At 46.4% G+C, this 17,030-nt stretch overlaps 1 protein-coding gene across 1 annotated transcript in view; it reads right to left on the bottom strand.

Moving 5' to 3' along the window:
- The window catches only part of MTURN (maturin, neural progenitor differentiation regulator homolog), a 29,417-nt gene that overhangs the window by 5,598 nt on the left and 6,789 nt on the right, over positions 1-17,030 (bottom strand). Inside the window, exon 2 of the mRNA XM_025993078.2 lies at positions 13,560-13,682. Within this exon, the coding sequence (XP_025848863.1) occupies positions 13,560-13,682 (123 nt within the window). The remainder of the gene's footprint in view (positions 1-13,559; positions 13,683-17,030) is intronic.

Genomic DNA, 17,030 nt, shown 5'->3' with positions numbered 1-17,030 from the left:
CGTGCAGGAAATCCTGAGGATCACACCCTGAGCCAAAGGAAGATGCTCAACCGCTGAGCTACCCAGGCGTCCCTAAATTCAGCAGCAGGACTTAGCACAGCAGCTATGGATTTCCCACTGGAGTCAACCAACCCTACAACTATTTTTATAAACATATTGGATGAAATGCCAATCGTTCAATGGATCAGTGCCCAAAGGGCCAGGTTTTTTTGAGGAGCCTGGAGACTCTCTACTTTTAAGTATCAAAACGTGGCGCAGTGGTTTGGCGCTTGCCTTTGGCCCAGGGCGCGATCCTGGAGACCCGGGATTGGGTCCCACATCGGGCTCCCGGTGCATGGAGCCTGCTTCTCCCTCTGCCTGTGTCTCTGCCTCTCTCTCTCTCTCTCTGTGACTGTCATAGATAAATAAAAATTAAAAAAAAAAAAACATGGAACCACACATCACCAATGTACAATATAGTATCTGTGCATGCACACATGCGCACACGTGCGCATGAATACACACACACACATACACACACACCCACGCATCTGGGATGTCAGCAGTAGTACAATGAACAATGCTGACTCCTCCATCAATACATCAAAAATCTACCCTCTAGATTTTCTTCCCTAAAACCATGTACTGCTAGTATTTATAACACACATAGAAAAATGTGAAAACCACTGAAATGTTTAATTTTTTGGTTAAATTACAGTGCATCTGTTAGATGGGATCTTATATACCTACTTAAGATAGTATTTTTAGTAACGATATAAAAACATGCTCATACCTGTAAAGAGAGCATGGTTAAAAACTGCATCTTTACCATGATAACAGATTTTTAAAAATTTCTATACAAGTGCATAGAAAAAAAGACTTCCATCAAATACATCCAAATTTAAGAGTACTGTCTTAGACAGTGTGGTGATGGGTAAATTTTTTCCTTTCTATCTTTTTGTATTTTCCAAATGCTCTATGATTATCATCAGGGAAATTCACAATAAATACACGGTAAACATTTCCTTAAAGCACCGATTGGTCTTTGCTTGGAAACCGAGTGCTGTCTGCTGGGCCTGATTTACATGAATGAAAAGCCCTGGTGCTGGCAGAAAGCTGTGGCCTTGGGTACTCCTGGGCCCTGCCCATGATCACAGTGCTTCCATCCCACAGCTCCTCCATGAGATTTACAGTCTACACGTGGCCCTGACATCCTCACATGTTGGCCCTCTTGGTTGGTCACTCTCAGGCAACTTGGCTGAACGGCCCTATGATCCAAACTAACTGCATTAAGCCATTGTAATAAGATAGACCATCCTGCTTACTTTGCATTGCCTCCCTGTGCCAGGCGACCCCTGGCCCTTCTTCCCCTCCTCCCTTGCCCAAATGCTTAAATGAGGAAATACATCCCCATGGAAATAATGCCTCTCCCCTGAAGTTCTCGAACCCTGACTCTTGCAGGTCTCACACAGCCCTATGATCGCACTCAGCTCAAGATCATCTACCAGCCCCTCGGTCATATTATCTATCCATGTGGCCTAGCAAGGCGGTCGTGGCCAGCTGCAGACACACTCTTTCACCATAGAGCCTGGAGGGCTGCAGCTGTCTCAAAGAGCCACAGTTGCCTTGGAGGAGTGGAGCAGGAGGGGCGCATCTCCGCCAGCCTGCACAGTGTGGGGCAATCGCAAGGATGCTGGGGGAAGCGAGAAGCCCCTTTCTCCTGCCGCTGTCGCCCTCTCACATCGCAGTGAAACGAGCAAAATGTAAATTTTGCCTCTAAGGAGAGAGAAAAGGGGAGCCTGGGTGGCTCAGTTGATTAAGTGTCTGCCTTTGGCTCAGGTCATGATCCTAGGGTTGTGGGATTGAGCCCCACGTCGGGCTCCCTGCTCAGTGGGGAACCTGCTTCTCCCTCTCCTGTTCCCCCTGCTTGTGCACTCTCGCTATCGAATAAATAAATAAAATGCGTAAAAAAATAAAGAGAGGGAAAAGATGGCTACAATGAACACCGATGGTGAGTGTTCTGATGCTCCATTTTTATTTGAAGAGCTGCTTGGTGACACAGCAAGGTCAAAGCGTCGAATGGGTGATGATATTTAAATCGTTGATAAAACGGAAATGTTTTTGCCCCTACTGAGAACCCGAGAATCACCTAAATGCCCACAGAAGATGCATTAATTCAACAATAAATGGGACTCCTCACTGCACTGAAGGGGGATACCTCTTGAAAGAGGAACGGCCAATGGGTTCTCTCTCACTTAACAAATCTTACAGGTAGCAGCTGCCTGAAGCCCTGGGTTGGGGATTCCAAAGCTCAGCGGGAAAAAGAATGGTCAATCAGCCATGGCGGATATGGGTAAAGAGGGTGCAGTTGAGGCATGCACCTACACATTTGCCATCTTGTCTTAAGGACTTGTGTCACTGATTATACTTTTTTCATAATACACTTGAGTAATTCACACAGACTCAAACCATATGTACCCCTCAATATCCTCCTCTCCTCTCCTTAGGCTGGTTTGTAGAAGAGGTTCCAGTGAGCCAAGCATGAAACCATTACCACATCTCTCCCCCTCTCTCCTCTTCCTAGCTCTCTACCTTACCTCTGGTGTGAATCCAAAGCACATACTTTTAGGTCTAGAGCATCAGCACATAAGAGGCCCTTCCCGTTGGTGGGAAATACTTTGATGCCACTTCTAGAACTGTCCACTCTCTACCCTTACAGGAGGAAGAAAGAACAGAAGCAATTCTCAATGGCCTTCCTGACTTCCAAGGCGCCTTAGTGCAGGGCCTGCAGATAACTGAGAGGCTGTGTAAAAAAGGTACTGGACCAGGCATCCAGAAGCCAGGGCTCTAGTTGGGGACCTATGCCAAGCCATCACCTTTGCTGAGCCTCAGTGTCCTTCTCTGTAAAGTGGGGACCATGACACCTGTTCTATGTCTAGAGAGACCACGGAGATTAAATGAGAAAGTGAATGTGGCGATGGTCTGTAAACTATAGAGCCTTATGTAAATTAGTTAGGTTATATTGTCTTGGCTGCTCATTTTAAAGCACAGAAGTTCAGTTATCCAAGGGGAGTTACGGCTGCATCGGTAGACTGCCTCCAGCCCCTGTTTCTCCCTCTCCCTTCAGCTGTGCTTGCTTTTGGACCAGCTCACTGCAGATCAGTACTACAACAAGCAGGAAGAGAAGAAACTCAATTCTATTAGCCTCCTCACTTGATTCTCAGACTCACAGTCAGTACGCCCTTCAACAAACCAATCTGATCGTGCTGCGGATTTAATAATGATGGTTAATATTGGTTACGTTACTATCTGCTAGGCATGGAGTTAGGCAGCCTTACATGTATTATTAATTCCATTAGTCCCCCTAATAGCCCTATGGGGTAGGTATTATCCCCTTATTACAGATAAGACCTCGAGAAGCTGAGTAAGTCACACAGAGTTACCCAGTAAGTGTCAGAGCCAGAATTCAAACCCAGGCCATCAGATGACAGACTACAACCTAACCACCAGGTACCCAGAAGATTCCCTTCTAGCTGTCAATGCTGTTCCTATAGCTGGAGGCGTCAATGTTTTCTACTGAGTAGTATAACTTATCTTATATAAGGTATATACTTTAAAAAAAAGTCCTTGTGCAATATTAATGTCTACATCCATGAGTATGTACAATTGGAAAAAGCACAGAGGAGAACAAAAAAATCACTAGAACCATAATTTGCCTGGGATTGCAAAAAGTACCACATAGACATGCAACAATCCAGCATTCTCACCTCTGTCTCTATTCCCATCTATGGCAAGTTAAGTCGACATTTAACTTCTGGATCCATTTTGTTTTAAAGTAGGCTCCACACGCTCACAACCCTGAGATCAAGACCTGAGCTGAGGTCAAGAATTGGACCCTTAACCTACTGAGCCACACAGGTACCCCTGCATCCAATTTTTTTTTAAATCCTTGTAATCTTTTTATTATTTATTTATTTATTCATGAGAGCCAGAGAGAGAGAAAGAGAGAGAGGCAGAGACACAGGCAGAGGGAGAAGCAGGCCCCATGCAGGGAGCCTGATGTGGAACTTGATCTGGTGACTCCAGGATCATGCGCTGAGCCACCCAGGCGTCCCATGGATCCAAATTTTTAACAGTCAAGACGATATGTCAGAGGCAGGAATACAAACAGACTGGTAAGAATCCTGGGGTCTGGGGATCCCTGGGTGGCTCAGCGGTTTGGCGCCTGCCTTTGGCCCAGGGCGCGATCCTGGAGTCACGGGATCGAGTCCCGCGTCAGGCTTCTAGCATGGAGCCTGCTTCTCCCTCTGCCTGTATCTCTGCCTCTCTCTCTCTCTCTCTCTCTCTCTCTGTCTATCATGAATTAAAAAAAAAAAAAAAAGAATCCTGGGGTCCTTGCTTTTACTGTATGCATAAGAAAAGGAGACAGGCCAAGCAATCCTATCTGGTACATTTAAATTACTTCTAATAGTTATAATCATTAATTCTGTTCAGTACAATGTTTTCCATTGACTGGAGAAAAATCTTTATGCTACCTCTGAACAATGGTGTTGGCATGAAGCTGCCTTTGGGCAACCTGTGATCACATTAAACCTTTTGCAGCCCACGAACCCAAACAGGGCCATACTTGAAAGGTAGAAATGCCAACCCTCGAGAATAAAAGTTCTTTAGACCCAGGAGAATATCAATGATCTTCAGGGACTCACTCCAGGTCTATTAGAAAGTGGCAGAAATGAGTTGAGGACACATGTAGCTGGCATTTCACATCTGCTGTCTCCAAAGGTGGCCTTCGCTCAGTGCAGAGGGCTAGAATGTGTCTATGGAAGAATGTGTCTGTGGCAAGGGAGAAGAGGTCTCTGCCTTGGAGAGCACAGGTGATTAGCTAGGGTGTTTTCAGGAAGTGTCTTGTGGCTTGTGGCTTCAGAGGTCCCTGGAAGGTCCTACCAGAGAACTCCTCGGAGCACTTTACTACTTATGTGATTCACCCAGAGGTCTACTTCCAATGTGGATTCTGATTCAGCTGGTCTCAGGTGTGGCCTGAAGTTCTGCGTTCCTAACAAGCTCCCAGGTGATGGGAACACTACTGATCCAAAACCCACCCTCTGAGTATTACCCTAAACTTTGGGGAATTTGCGACTATTTATCTTAATGATCAATGATGCTAAGTGGTACCAGGAAACCTACAACGAGATCCTGGTCGGTCTGTCTTCTTGATACTAGGAGAAAAAGGGGTAGGTGGCCAGATGGATATAAGACCCAAATGGGCAAGACTAGTAGGTACTCCCTTACTTTCAGGGGCAATTATATTTCCTAAAAAGTACATGTTTGAAATTTCATACCTGAGCAGCAAACAAAAGCTATGATAAACATATCAACATTCAATGTCTTTTCCTAAAACCCACATGATTGCATAACCTTCTCTTATCAGACTTTCTGACCCACTGGGGCAGCTTCCCACAGGTGGATTCTTCCTCCAGGTTCTCAACCAGGTGGTAAGAGTAGATGCAAGAATTTGCCTTTTTCTGGGTCATGATGGGCTTTCCTGTGGGGTTTAATCTCTGGCTCCTCAGCCTTCAGTGGTAAACTGAAAATATTAATTTCACTCAGGCCAGCCAGCTAGAACTAGGGGAATTTTTCTGGTAGAAGTGTCTCTGTGTTTGGAAGAAAAAACATGGGGTTGGAACAGCAACTCCAGGGAGGGGATGAAGGCCAAGGAGAGCAAGAAAACAGGGGGGAACCACGGGTTCTAACTCCAGGTAGGGCCATCAAAGCAACATCAACCGAACAGCACACAAAGTTGTCATAACAACAGATGCCTCATGACCTGAATATCCACAGTGCTAGTATCAGGAGGAGGAGTAATAGTCCAGGATAAAATAAAATAAAATAAAGCTTTGAGAGAAACTGAAAGGGCACCAATAAGGTTTGATTTTGCAGCTAAAGTGGAAATGGTAAGCTCTCTCTTCGCCAGTGAAGTGTTTTTTAACCAGGGGAAGCCTGTCAGTTGTCAATAAATAAAAGATATGAAGACTCAGAGGCAAAATATAAGTGGCGCCATCACCATTATTTAGATCCATAACTACTATTTTTTTTATCTAGCTCAATCATGCGATGACCAGCCACTGTCAACCAAGGGCCACTTAAACAAGAAAAATGTTAAGACTCCAACGATTCTCCAATTCACATTTTTCAAGGCTCTTGATGGGTGTCTCTGAGGCTGTTGCTGGTTGCACAGCAGAGATAAACCCGCCTGTTCCAGATGCCAATGACAACCTGCTTGGCGCTGCCATTGGCATTACGTGTACCGTCTGGATAGGACATTCCGGCAGGAACGAGGCCCACGCTAGGAGGCCCCTGGAGTAGGAGCTGAATATGTGTCCCTCTGGGAGGCAAGCTGCCCCACTGCACGCAGAGTCACGTATTCACCCAATGAATCAGAACCTGAGATGAACCTCAGCAGTGTGGATGGGCTTTAACAGTTCTTTGTCAGGAGTTCTTTGTGCTCCTAATCTGATTTTGAAGCTCCACAGGAATCCACAAGACAGCAAAACGGGTATGACCCCCATTTTAAAGATGGGGACCCTGAGGTCAAGTGACCTGCTAGAGGCTGCAATGGCATGGGAGCCAGACAGGCCAGGGCAGGGTTGAGCCACCCACCCAGGGGGCATCTCTGAGAAATCTGAGCCACGGGGCCCTGATGTGCCCTTCTAGACCTTCTTGGCCTCAGGTCTCCTCCCCTCTGAGCTCGTCTGGATCCTGCCATGTCTTCAGGTCTCAATTTCTCAGGAAGCTGCGGCCTGGCTCTTCGTTGGTGAGCCCACTTGCCTCTAATATTCCTAGCCCACCTTTTTTTTTTTAAAGATTTTATTTATTTATCCATGAGAGACAGACAGAGAGGCAGAGACACAGGCAGAGGGAGAAGCAGGCTCCATGCAGGGAGTCCAATGTGGGACTCGATCCCGGGACTCCAGGATCACGTCCTGGGCCGAAGGCAGGCACTAAACCGCTGAGCCACCCAGGGATCCCCCTATTTCTAGCCCTTCTTACACACTGTAGACAATAGGTTTGGGGGAAAAAGTACCATGGAGAGTGTTTTCTGTGACATCACTGAAAATCTAGAAAATACAGAAAAGAAGAAGTATTGGCCACAACCCTGTCACCCAGAGACTCTTTGGTCATATGCCCTTCCAGGGGACGGGAGCTTCCATTTGTCCTCCCTGCAGGACCAGCATCTAACCAGTGAGGTGCATGGATCAAGTACTGAATGGATGCTTATTCTATAGCCAAAATGTTAATAAACTTTTGCCTATAATACCCCAACTATACCTCTTAAAAAATCCCTTATCTCAGCTGGATGCTTTTGCTCAAGCATGTGTTGAAATCACTTAGCAATAGTCCTCTCTCTCCAACAAAAATCTAAGAATCCTACAAAAGGTTTCACTAAGTCCTACTCACTTCCCCACAGCATTTTGCCTCGTGTCCTGGTCCCATCCAGATCACTGCCAGCATTTATTCAGGGCTTATCCTGTGTAATGTGCTGTACTAAGTACCTGACAAGAATTGCATCATTTAATCTTCATAGATCTCTATGGTATCTATCAACACTGGTTTCCTAATTTTACAAATGAAGGAACTAAGAAACAGAGAGGGTAAGTGACTTGGCTAAGGACATGCAGCCAGCAAGTGCCAGAGCGGCTTGCCCACAAAGCTTGGGTTCCTCAACATGTAGTCTCCTGAGTCCACATAACTAGGTAAAGAGACCACAAACAACACCCTGTACTACGTGGTCACTAATGTCCCCTTAGGAAGTATTTCCCCAAAGTGGAGTGAGCACAGCAGGGAATGGGACTCCTTTGCTTATTCTGCACAGTATCTAGGAGAGTGTCTGGACCGAAATAAGTGCTCCGCCTTGGAACGTGTATGTTTTTGTGGCTGTCTCGCCTACCAGAAAGTCAGCTCCTTGAGGGCAAGAGCTGGGCACTGTATCCTGCCCCTCACTCTCCAAAGTAGTGCTTTGGCAAATAGCAAACAGTCCATATATTTTGTTGAACACGTGACAAAGAAATAGAAAAAAAAGAGGAGGCGTGAGATGGGGAAAAGGAATAAAACAAAACCAAAGGTTTCCTGCTTTTCAAATCCAACAGCTTTCTTCATGCGTCCAGGAGGGCTTTGACCGTGACACTGCTTGTATTGGTGGGAGGAAGGCACACAAGAGAGGAGAAGGGGGAAGAGCACAGTGTGGGCCAAGTTGGCAGAAAGACTGAGCACTAAATTGGCATCCTTGCCTTTCGGGCAGGATGGCTAAGGAGCCCAGAAGATGACCCCGTCCCTCTGGACCGTGCACACAGGAGCGTACAAGCTTCAGCAAAGTTCACGGACTCTGCTTGGCTGAAGCCCCAAAAGGCGGCAGCAGCAGGAGGTCAACAGACAGGTGCTGATCTTTCTGGAGAGCCTGCACAGGGCAGGGGCTGGTGATGGGCTGGCCAAGGGGAAACAAGGATACAAAGCCACGGGTGAGGCTGTTCTAAGATGAAAGTGGAAAGACCCCCCCCCCCCCATGGTTTTCCCAACTATAAACAAAAAGCAGCTACACGGGTTGATCGGCCTACCACACGTGTCCGGGGAGGTGATGTACTCAAGCTTACCTGCTTGATAACCCTGTAGCATTTGGGTATGTGTTACTTTGACAGACACTTTCCTTGTTTTTTTTTTTTTTTTTTTTTAAGATTATTTATTTATTGAGAGAGAGAAAATGCGCCTGCACCAGAGAGAGAGAGAGGGAGGGAGGGTGAGAGTGTGCACACACGTGCACAGCAGGAGTGAGGCGCAGGGGGAGAGGGAGAAGCCGACTCCCCACTGATCAGGGAGCTTGATGCTGGCTCTAACCCGAGACCCCAGGATCATGACCTGAGTCAAAGGCAGGTAGTTAACCTACTGAGCCACCCAAGTGCTCTCAACAGATACTTTCAACCCCCACCGCAACAAGCCCTTTTGCTGGGTCTTCTTTCCTTTTTTTTTTTTTTAAAGATTTTATTTATTTATTTGACAGAGAGAGACAGCATTAGCAGGGGGAGCAGCAGGCAAATGGAGAGGGAGAGGGAGAAGCAGACTCCTCGCAGAGCAGGGAGCCCGATGCAGGGCTCCATCCCAGGACCCTGGGGATCATGACTTGAGCAGAAACCAAGTGTCAGGTGCTTAACCGACTGAGCCACCCAGGCACCTCGCTGTAACTTATTTCTAAACACAAAGCTCCCTTACGTAAAACCAACAGAGAACAGTCATGGGAAGAACCACACCGTTGAGTGAGTGGAGGGGAAGAGGGTGAAAGTTTCCCAGGGACATCCAGCAGCCCCTCGTTGTGGTCTCTAACACTCCCTGATTCATCCAATCTGGGACCCGTCCTGGCTGAGGGAAACCCAAAGCCCTGCTTGCACTTCACCTTCCCTGACTCTGAGAAGGTGCTTCCCACCCAACTCTACCTGAGGGGCAGAAAAGGCCCCACCAAAGGGTGCCTGGTACATAAAAATGTCAAGAGCAATGGGCTGCTGTACTGGGAGCAGGGCCCCACCTTGGATGTAAGGTTCTGCTTTAGAAAGGAACCCTCGAAATCCAACGACAACATCAGATTGAGCCTGTGTGTCTCTGGCACAGCAGCAGCAGAATCTGAAAGAAGGGGCACCTGGGTGGCTCAGTGGCTGAGCGTCTGTCTTTGGCCCAGGGCGTGATCCCGGGGTCCTGGGATCGAGTCCTGCATCCAGCTCCCCACAGGGAGCCTGCTTCTCCCTCTGCCTGTGTCTCTGCCTCTCTGTGTGTCTCTTGTGAATAAATAAAATCTTAAAAAAAAAAAAAAAGGAATCTGAAGGAAAATGTTCAAACAATCCACTTGCTTTCAGCTGTGCATCTGGATTTCTTTGGAGCGTGTGTTTTTCTTTCCATTTACATGTGGCTGCCTGGTTGCCAAACTATGGCCAGGTCTTCTTGGTAAAGAGAAACAGCAAAATGAGTTCTGGCGAGAGCTCGCCTTCTCCAGGGAGGCCAATTCTGCAGGTATTTTGCTTGCAATCCAGGAGAACAGGCGCAGTAAGAAAAGCAGGTGGCAGGCTCATGAATGGAACCCCTGCGAGGACACCAGCTGCAAAGTTGAGTATCATGTGCTAATAGATTTTTTTTCTGGCTAAGATGTGGTGGGGCGGGGGTGGGGGGCCTCAGGGTGTATTTTTTTTTTTAAGATTTTATTTATTTATTTGAGATAGCGTGAGCAGGAGGAGGAAGGAGAGAGAATCTGAAGCAGGCTCCCTGCTGAGCACAAAGCCGGAGGCTGGGCTGGATCCCCTAACTGTAAGATGGTGACATGAGCCGAAACCAAGAGCCAGCTGCTTAACCAACCGAGCCACTCAGGTGCTGGGGGTGGGGGGTATTGGTGGTTGAATGTCTTAAAAATTTTTGCCTACTTTGATATCTCTGCTTGGATGTCTAATGGCATTTCTAACACTGACATGCCCCAAACTGAGCTCCTGGTAAGATGATCCCCCAGCCGCTCCTTCTGCAGCCTCCCCATGTCCGTAAATGACAGCGCCATTCCCCTCATTGCGTGGCCAAGGAACCTAGTTCACCCCTGCCTTCTCTCTTTTTCTCCCTCCCGACCTCTGGTCCACCAGCAACTCTAGTTGGTCTACTTTCAAGGCCATCTCTAGAATCTACCCCCTCCATGCTGCCTTCACTGTGATGACTCTGCTCCAACCCTCATCCCCTCACCTGAACGACCCAACAGCCTCCACACTGGTCCCCATGCTCCCACCCGCCCCTTTTGAGGCCTATTCTCACCTGGTCGCGGGGACGGGGGTTCAAAATGTGAAGTCAGATCCCTCTTGTGCTCAAACTCTTCCAATAGCTCCCTGTCACACCACAGTAAAACCCAGACCCTTCTGTGACCTGCAAACCCCTGAAATCCCTCAGGCTCCTCTCTTGCTCCTCCCTACCAGCCTTCTACTTTGGCCACACCAGCCCTCCTCTTTCCCGAAACACCGATATCCTTCTCCCCACTCTTCACCTTTTCCCCAGCCTCTACCTGGAAAGCTCTCCCCTAGATTTCCTCACGATTCATGCTTTAAGTTGTACTCAAATGTGAACTTCTTAGCAAAGCCTCTACTGCTCCCCCAGTAAAAAAATTCTAGTACTTCTGACACTTCTTACTTCCTTTCCCTGACTTACCTATTTTTTCTGCTTGGCACTTACTCCTAATACATTATGCGCTGGACTTATTTATCTTGTTCTCCCACTGCTACCAGAATATAAGGATAAGATTTTCATCTGTTTGAATCGAGTCTTAGGAATACAGTAGCTGGGTACTTAGTAAATATATACAGAATGAATGAGGAATAGATCAGTACTTTCCAGTCATGAGTCTACTGTGAATGAGCCAACCAGGCTTGGAAAATGAAGAAATAAAATAGGAATTGGCTGGACAAATGATACAAATCAGAGAGAGTGAGAAAAGCCACTGAAATTCTATTTCTTGTAATGGTGAATTGAGTGATTGGGATCAACTCTTCCTCAGAGAACTAAAAAAGCTGGATTAAATTTGAAAAATGCTTTCTTAAATATATTGAAGAATTAGAACCTAGAGAGGTAAACATAAAAAGCTGCTTTTGTCCTGAGGGCATCTGTTGACCTAGAAAGAAATAGCTAGAAACTTTACTGCATTCCTGGCCTACTCTAAGAGCTACAGAGGGACTGAAAAGTCAAACCCAGAGTCTTCCAAACGAGCAGACTGGGATAAATCATCCCTACCCCTTTTGGGTTTTTTCAGATTTTATTTATTTGAGAGAGAGAGAGAGACAGAAAGATAGTGGGAGCATGAGCAGGAAGGAGAGGGAGAAGCAAGCTCCCAGTTGAACAGGAAGTCCAATGTGGGGCTCGATCCCAGCACCCCAAATCACGACTCGAGCTGAAGGCAGACACTTTAGCAACTGAGCCACCTACACACCCAAACTATCCACTTTGAGCTGAGATCCAAAGACCTGTTATTTTCTGAATGTTTGTGTCCCTGCAAAAGTCATATGCTGAAATTCTAACCCTCGAGGGGACGAGGAGACATTATTAGGAGGTGGGGTCTATGGGAGGGGATTAGGTCATGAATGGGATTAGAGCCCTTATAAAACAGGCCCTTGAGATACCTCCCTCTCCTTCCACCACGTGAGGTTACAGTGAAAAGACAGCTGTCTGTCTCTGAAGTGGGCCCTCGCCAGACGCTGAATCTACTGGCACTTTGATCTTGGACTTCTCAGCCTCTGCACCTGTGAGAAATAAATGTCTGTTGTTTATAAGCTTCCCAGTCTCTGATATTTTGTTACAGGAGCCGAATGGACTAAGACAGCTCTCAGGACAAGGATAAACTAAAAGAAACCAGACAAGAAGCCTGGCTTTTCATCACCTGGAGAGTTCTAAGAACCACAAGTCTTACTCAAATTGTTTGAAGGTGGTCTCAGATTGATAGGGCTCCCCAGCCCCAGCAGCAGCAGATCAAAACCCTCCCTGGAGGAAGGTACCATCATCTCAGGCCTCAATTTACTCCTATATACACATTTTCAACACCATAACCAGCACACAGAGATAATCCAACACGCAAAGAAACAAGATACCAAGAGTGAGACACGATTGAAACAAAAGACGACAAAACAGACTTGCAAACTTTGAAATACTGGAATGTCAGACATACTCTCTTACACAACCATGCAATCATGCCTACTATGTTCAGAGAATTGAAAGGCAAGCTTGAAAATCGCAGCAGAGAAGTAGACACTATTTTTAAAAATTGGGAGAAAAAAATCCTAGAGCAGATATCATTGAAGGTGTAGAGTATTTATGGCAGGCAAGGGAACTGAACTCAGGGGAAGTGTCACAACACCAGTAATGTGACTTTATCTCCCACTAAAGATAAAGGGGAATAGGTAATCTTCAGAATAGGGGTGAGAATTCGCCTTACATGTTTTTCAGCCAGCATGAAAACAAACTGCTAGGCGAGGATATACAGATTCCTAAATCCTGGGTTGGGGCAGAGTGGCGGGTGGGGAGGTGGTACGGAAAGCAAGCTCCCTACATAAGATAGTTTATAAAAAGAGAACAGAACCCCGGGATCGTTTCATCCTTCTCCATACCCAGAGCCATGGAGGCACATCCTGTAGAACAGCCCTTTGGCAGCACCCCAAATACAGGCCCCATAGAAGAGAACCTCCATAGCACTCCCAAGCATTCTGGCCCTAAGTCCACTGGACAAGAACAGGAATACTCAGGAGTCTCATCAGGGCTCTGTCTGCTTCCCACCCTATCAGAGATTCTCAACTCAAGTGATGCTAGAAATAACCATCATTCCTGCAACAAACAGCTGTGTCACATCCCGTTTCCCCCTCCCTCTCCGCCCTCACCCTCCTTCCCTTCGCTGCTATCTTTAAGCCACAAAGCAGACAAGAGAAAAACAATTAGTCATCCCAGGTTTTGCCCACTTTCCCCACCATCCCTGTTATTCCAAGCACAATCACTGTAGAAAACAAGGTGGCTTTGGAAGCCAAGCAGGCACCTACAGGTCTGAACGACTTGAAGACTTTTTCCAAGACTTCGTGGAGCGTCTTCTTGCCGCAGGAGGAGATGTAATCCTGTGCTAGCTGCAAGAAAGGCAGGCAGTCCTCGCTCTCGCTCCACACGTGCTACGTGCCCACAGACGAGGGAAAGGAGAAAACAAAGACACACGGTCATTACCCTCACTGTGAAATCCGAAAAGCCGAAACACATTTTTTTTCTTAATAACATAAATCTGAAGCCCTCTGCTCCAAAGTAAAATTCCTATGTTCGTTCTTGATTCACCCGCCCTGAAGGGGATGAGAGACTGCATACCCCATAGAAAAGCCCCACACTTTCAGTCCACGATCTCACCTGCTCCATTTGCCAGCAGATCTGCTCAGAAGTAGCAAAAAGGCAGTGGGATCGATATTCCCCCGCCCACGATTTCCACAGTCCTTCTTCTCCTGCTGGGTGAGGAGGGTTTTAAAAGCAGCAGGGAGGGAAAACCCAGGGCCTGCATGATCTGTGGCTCTGCCTTCAGCTACAGCTGAAGGATTAATTAAGCAGAGTTTGTAACCACTAACTTGCAATGAGACATTCTTTACCCAGATCCACCTGTGAGTAGGGGTAAATTTACTTCAAAATGAAAAGAATTAAGACAAAACCAAATCAAAATGAATTTAGAGGAACACACAGAAGAGCCATAGCTATGTCACTGGGAAGCAAAGGCTTTCTGAAAGCTCCCCTTCTCTAAAAATGCTTGAAGAGGGCATTGCCCCCTGATGGTAACATGTACCAAGGGAAAACTGGTTCTAGGCTTCATTTTTTTCTTAAGGCTAGACAAGGTTTTGTGGGTTTTTTTGTTTTCCCACGCGAGGATATCTGTCTTAGCACCTCTTTAAAACTAGACGAGTCTCTCCCATACACGTTCAAGGATCTAGAATAAGCCCAAGAAACCGGCTTGAGAAGCCCCCTGCTTTGCACATCAGAGCTAGGGAGGGGCACCAGGCTACTAGGGTAACATCAGGGTATGTGACCAAGAGTCATTGTTGAGAGGGAACCGATCAATGACAGCTCACCATTGGCGGAAAAGTGTAGAGGCGTGGGAGGGAGGAAGACATCTGGCAAATTAGAGCAAGAAGCAGAGAGGAGGCAGCAGGGGACAAGATCTATTTGGAGAAATAGTCCATGTCAAGCACACACTTGCTCCCTTCCATTAATACAATGATTAGGGCATCACCCCCCAGAAAGTTCTATGTCAATCACTCGAGAAACACATTTCACCTCCTTCCTACTCATTGCAGCATTTCTAAGAACTGGATCTACAGACTTCAAATACTGCTCCAGTCCAAGAGCCTAACTAGGTGCTAATGTGCCATCTTTCCACCCCAATTATCTGTGTTCCATAGATGTGAAGGTCCATTTTTGACACATGCTGCTCTAATTCCAGCAGACTTCTGGAGGGGCTTCTGCCTCAACCTAACAAAGATAACTTCTCGATTCCCTCACTTTAGACAATAGCTCAAACACGATTCCCTATTAATTAGAGACCCTTACAGTTGTCGAGCCACTGAAATGCCATTTATGTAAAAGCCTCTTACATAGTACAAAAGTGTAGTAGTACAAAGTGCTTTTTTTTTTCTTTTTTTTTTCTTTTTTTTTTCAAAGTGCTTTTATATTCGTTATCATCCTTGATTCTTGGGCAGCAGGGGTTCAGCAAGAACAATAAAGTCTCGCTTCCATATAAAGTTTTGCTTGCCACCCATTTTCATGCTCAAATTTTTAAAAGTTCCAGCGTGTTTCAAATTCTTACCCAAGTGGAAGATGGGATGAACATCTAGCACTGCACAATAGAAAACTATAATCCTGCCTTTCCTAGCCTTGTAAAGATTAGAGAAAAAGTCAAAAATATGTTAAGTGCCTGGCACAGTGCCTGACTGGCATGCAATGGATGTTCACTAACTGGTGGGTGTAAGTACTCTCTTGTCCCTTTTGTGTCTGCAGAATGGGGAGGAAGGGGCTGGGCTGGGCTTTCCACCTGCCACAAGCCTAAGGGCACCCACTGAGCAAATGAGACACTCAATGTGACTTCCCTGAGAACAGTACCCAAGGCAACCTGAGTTATACTTAATTCGGAAGTAGGTGGATCTATGAAAACCTTATATATCTACTTTTTAAAAGTACATTTGGGCTTTAAATTATAAACTAAGGAAAGTGCATCACTCAAGCAACAGAATTGCATCGTATCCACTACTGCTGGGAAATGAGACAGGTTCTTGAAGTGTTTCTAGGGCATTTCTAACCTCGTGAGGAGAGTGCTCGGGCCACAATCTCCACTGCTCCATTTCTGGAGCTGTTGACTTATGAATATATTTTGGAGCAGGCTGACTTACCACCTGCTAAAGGGCCTTCTGTCCAGTATGCTTACATTTCCTTCATTTGGCTGTCTAACTCTCAGACGGATTGGTTTTGTAGGTTTAAAGAAGTCTGAACCAAATCCCTTACCATCTGATACGACAAGGGTGCGCGGCGTTTGGAATCACAGACTCCTGTGCACGCAGCCAATTAAAGGGCATCCCTTATTAAATGCTAATGTTTCCTATCTGTGGTAGCCCATAACAAAAAGTACTCAGATTTATTTGTTGAAACTGTTTCCTTCCAAAATTAACCAAGGCAGTCATTAAAGATCCATAAAATACAAGGTAAAAGTCTGTAGTTGAAAAATAAGGACAAAGGGGAAAACAATGAAAGGAAAAGAATATAAAACCGAGTGAGATTAGGCCCAACTGTGCCAGGTAAATGGGCCTGGCCACGGGCTGTAGATGGGACACCGCCCGCCCCTACAGCTTTCTATAGGCCTCTGCAGAGAAGGAAGTTCCATCAGTGGCCTGAGGCAGTGCCCCCGATAAAACAGATGAGCTCTTAAAAACTAACAGGCAATGGGCTGAGGGTATGATGGGAATCTCTTAGGAAAAATAGAGGGGCCCATTCTAAAACCAGGAGAGGGCAGACAGATGTCTGGTGGCTGGGCTGACGCTCCTGAGAAATTCTGGGGTCTAGTCTTGAACAAAGATAAATGGGTGACTGAGACCCAGAGTCCCGCATCATTGGGTGTAGTAGCCACAGTGACTTTGACTTGGAAATTCAACCAAACAGCCACTTTGGCTGTGAAAAAACTATAGCAGGGGTCAGAGAACTTGTGGCTTTGAACAATGTAACTCTCTGGCAAATATAAATCTAGGTACGGAATGTATTGACTTTCCAACCATGCAGTGAGAGCTAAGGCACCTTATAGTAGGAGGAATGCCAAGGAAGGTTTCCAAAGAGGAGCACAGCAGTGGTGCTCAAGCTTCAGCAAGCATCACAACATACCCCCCTTCCGCATCACCCAACTTATTAAGACACAACTGCTGGGGGTAGGGCTAAGGATCTGCATTTCCAACAAGTTCCCAGGTGACGCTCACGCTGCTGGTTCTGGGACCGCACTTTAAGTA

Source organism: Vulpes vulpes, chromosome 7 (genome assembly GCF_048418805.1).
Source record: "Vulpes vulpes isolate BD-2025 chromosome 7, VulVul3, whole genome shotgun sequence".
Classification (NCBI taxonomy): Eukaryota; Metazoa; Chordata; class Mammalia; order Carnivora; family Canidae; genus Vulpes; species Vulpes vulpes.
Note: the sequence above shows the minus strand (reverse complement) of the source record. Positions and strands in the feature narration are given on the sequence as shown.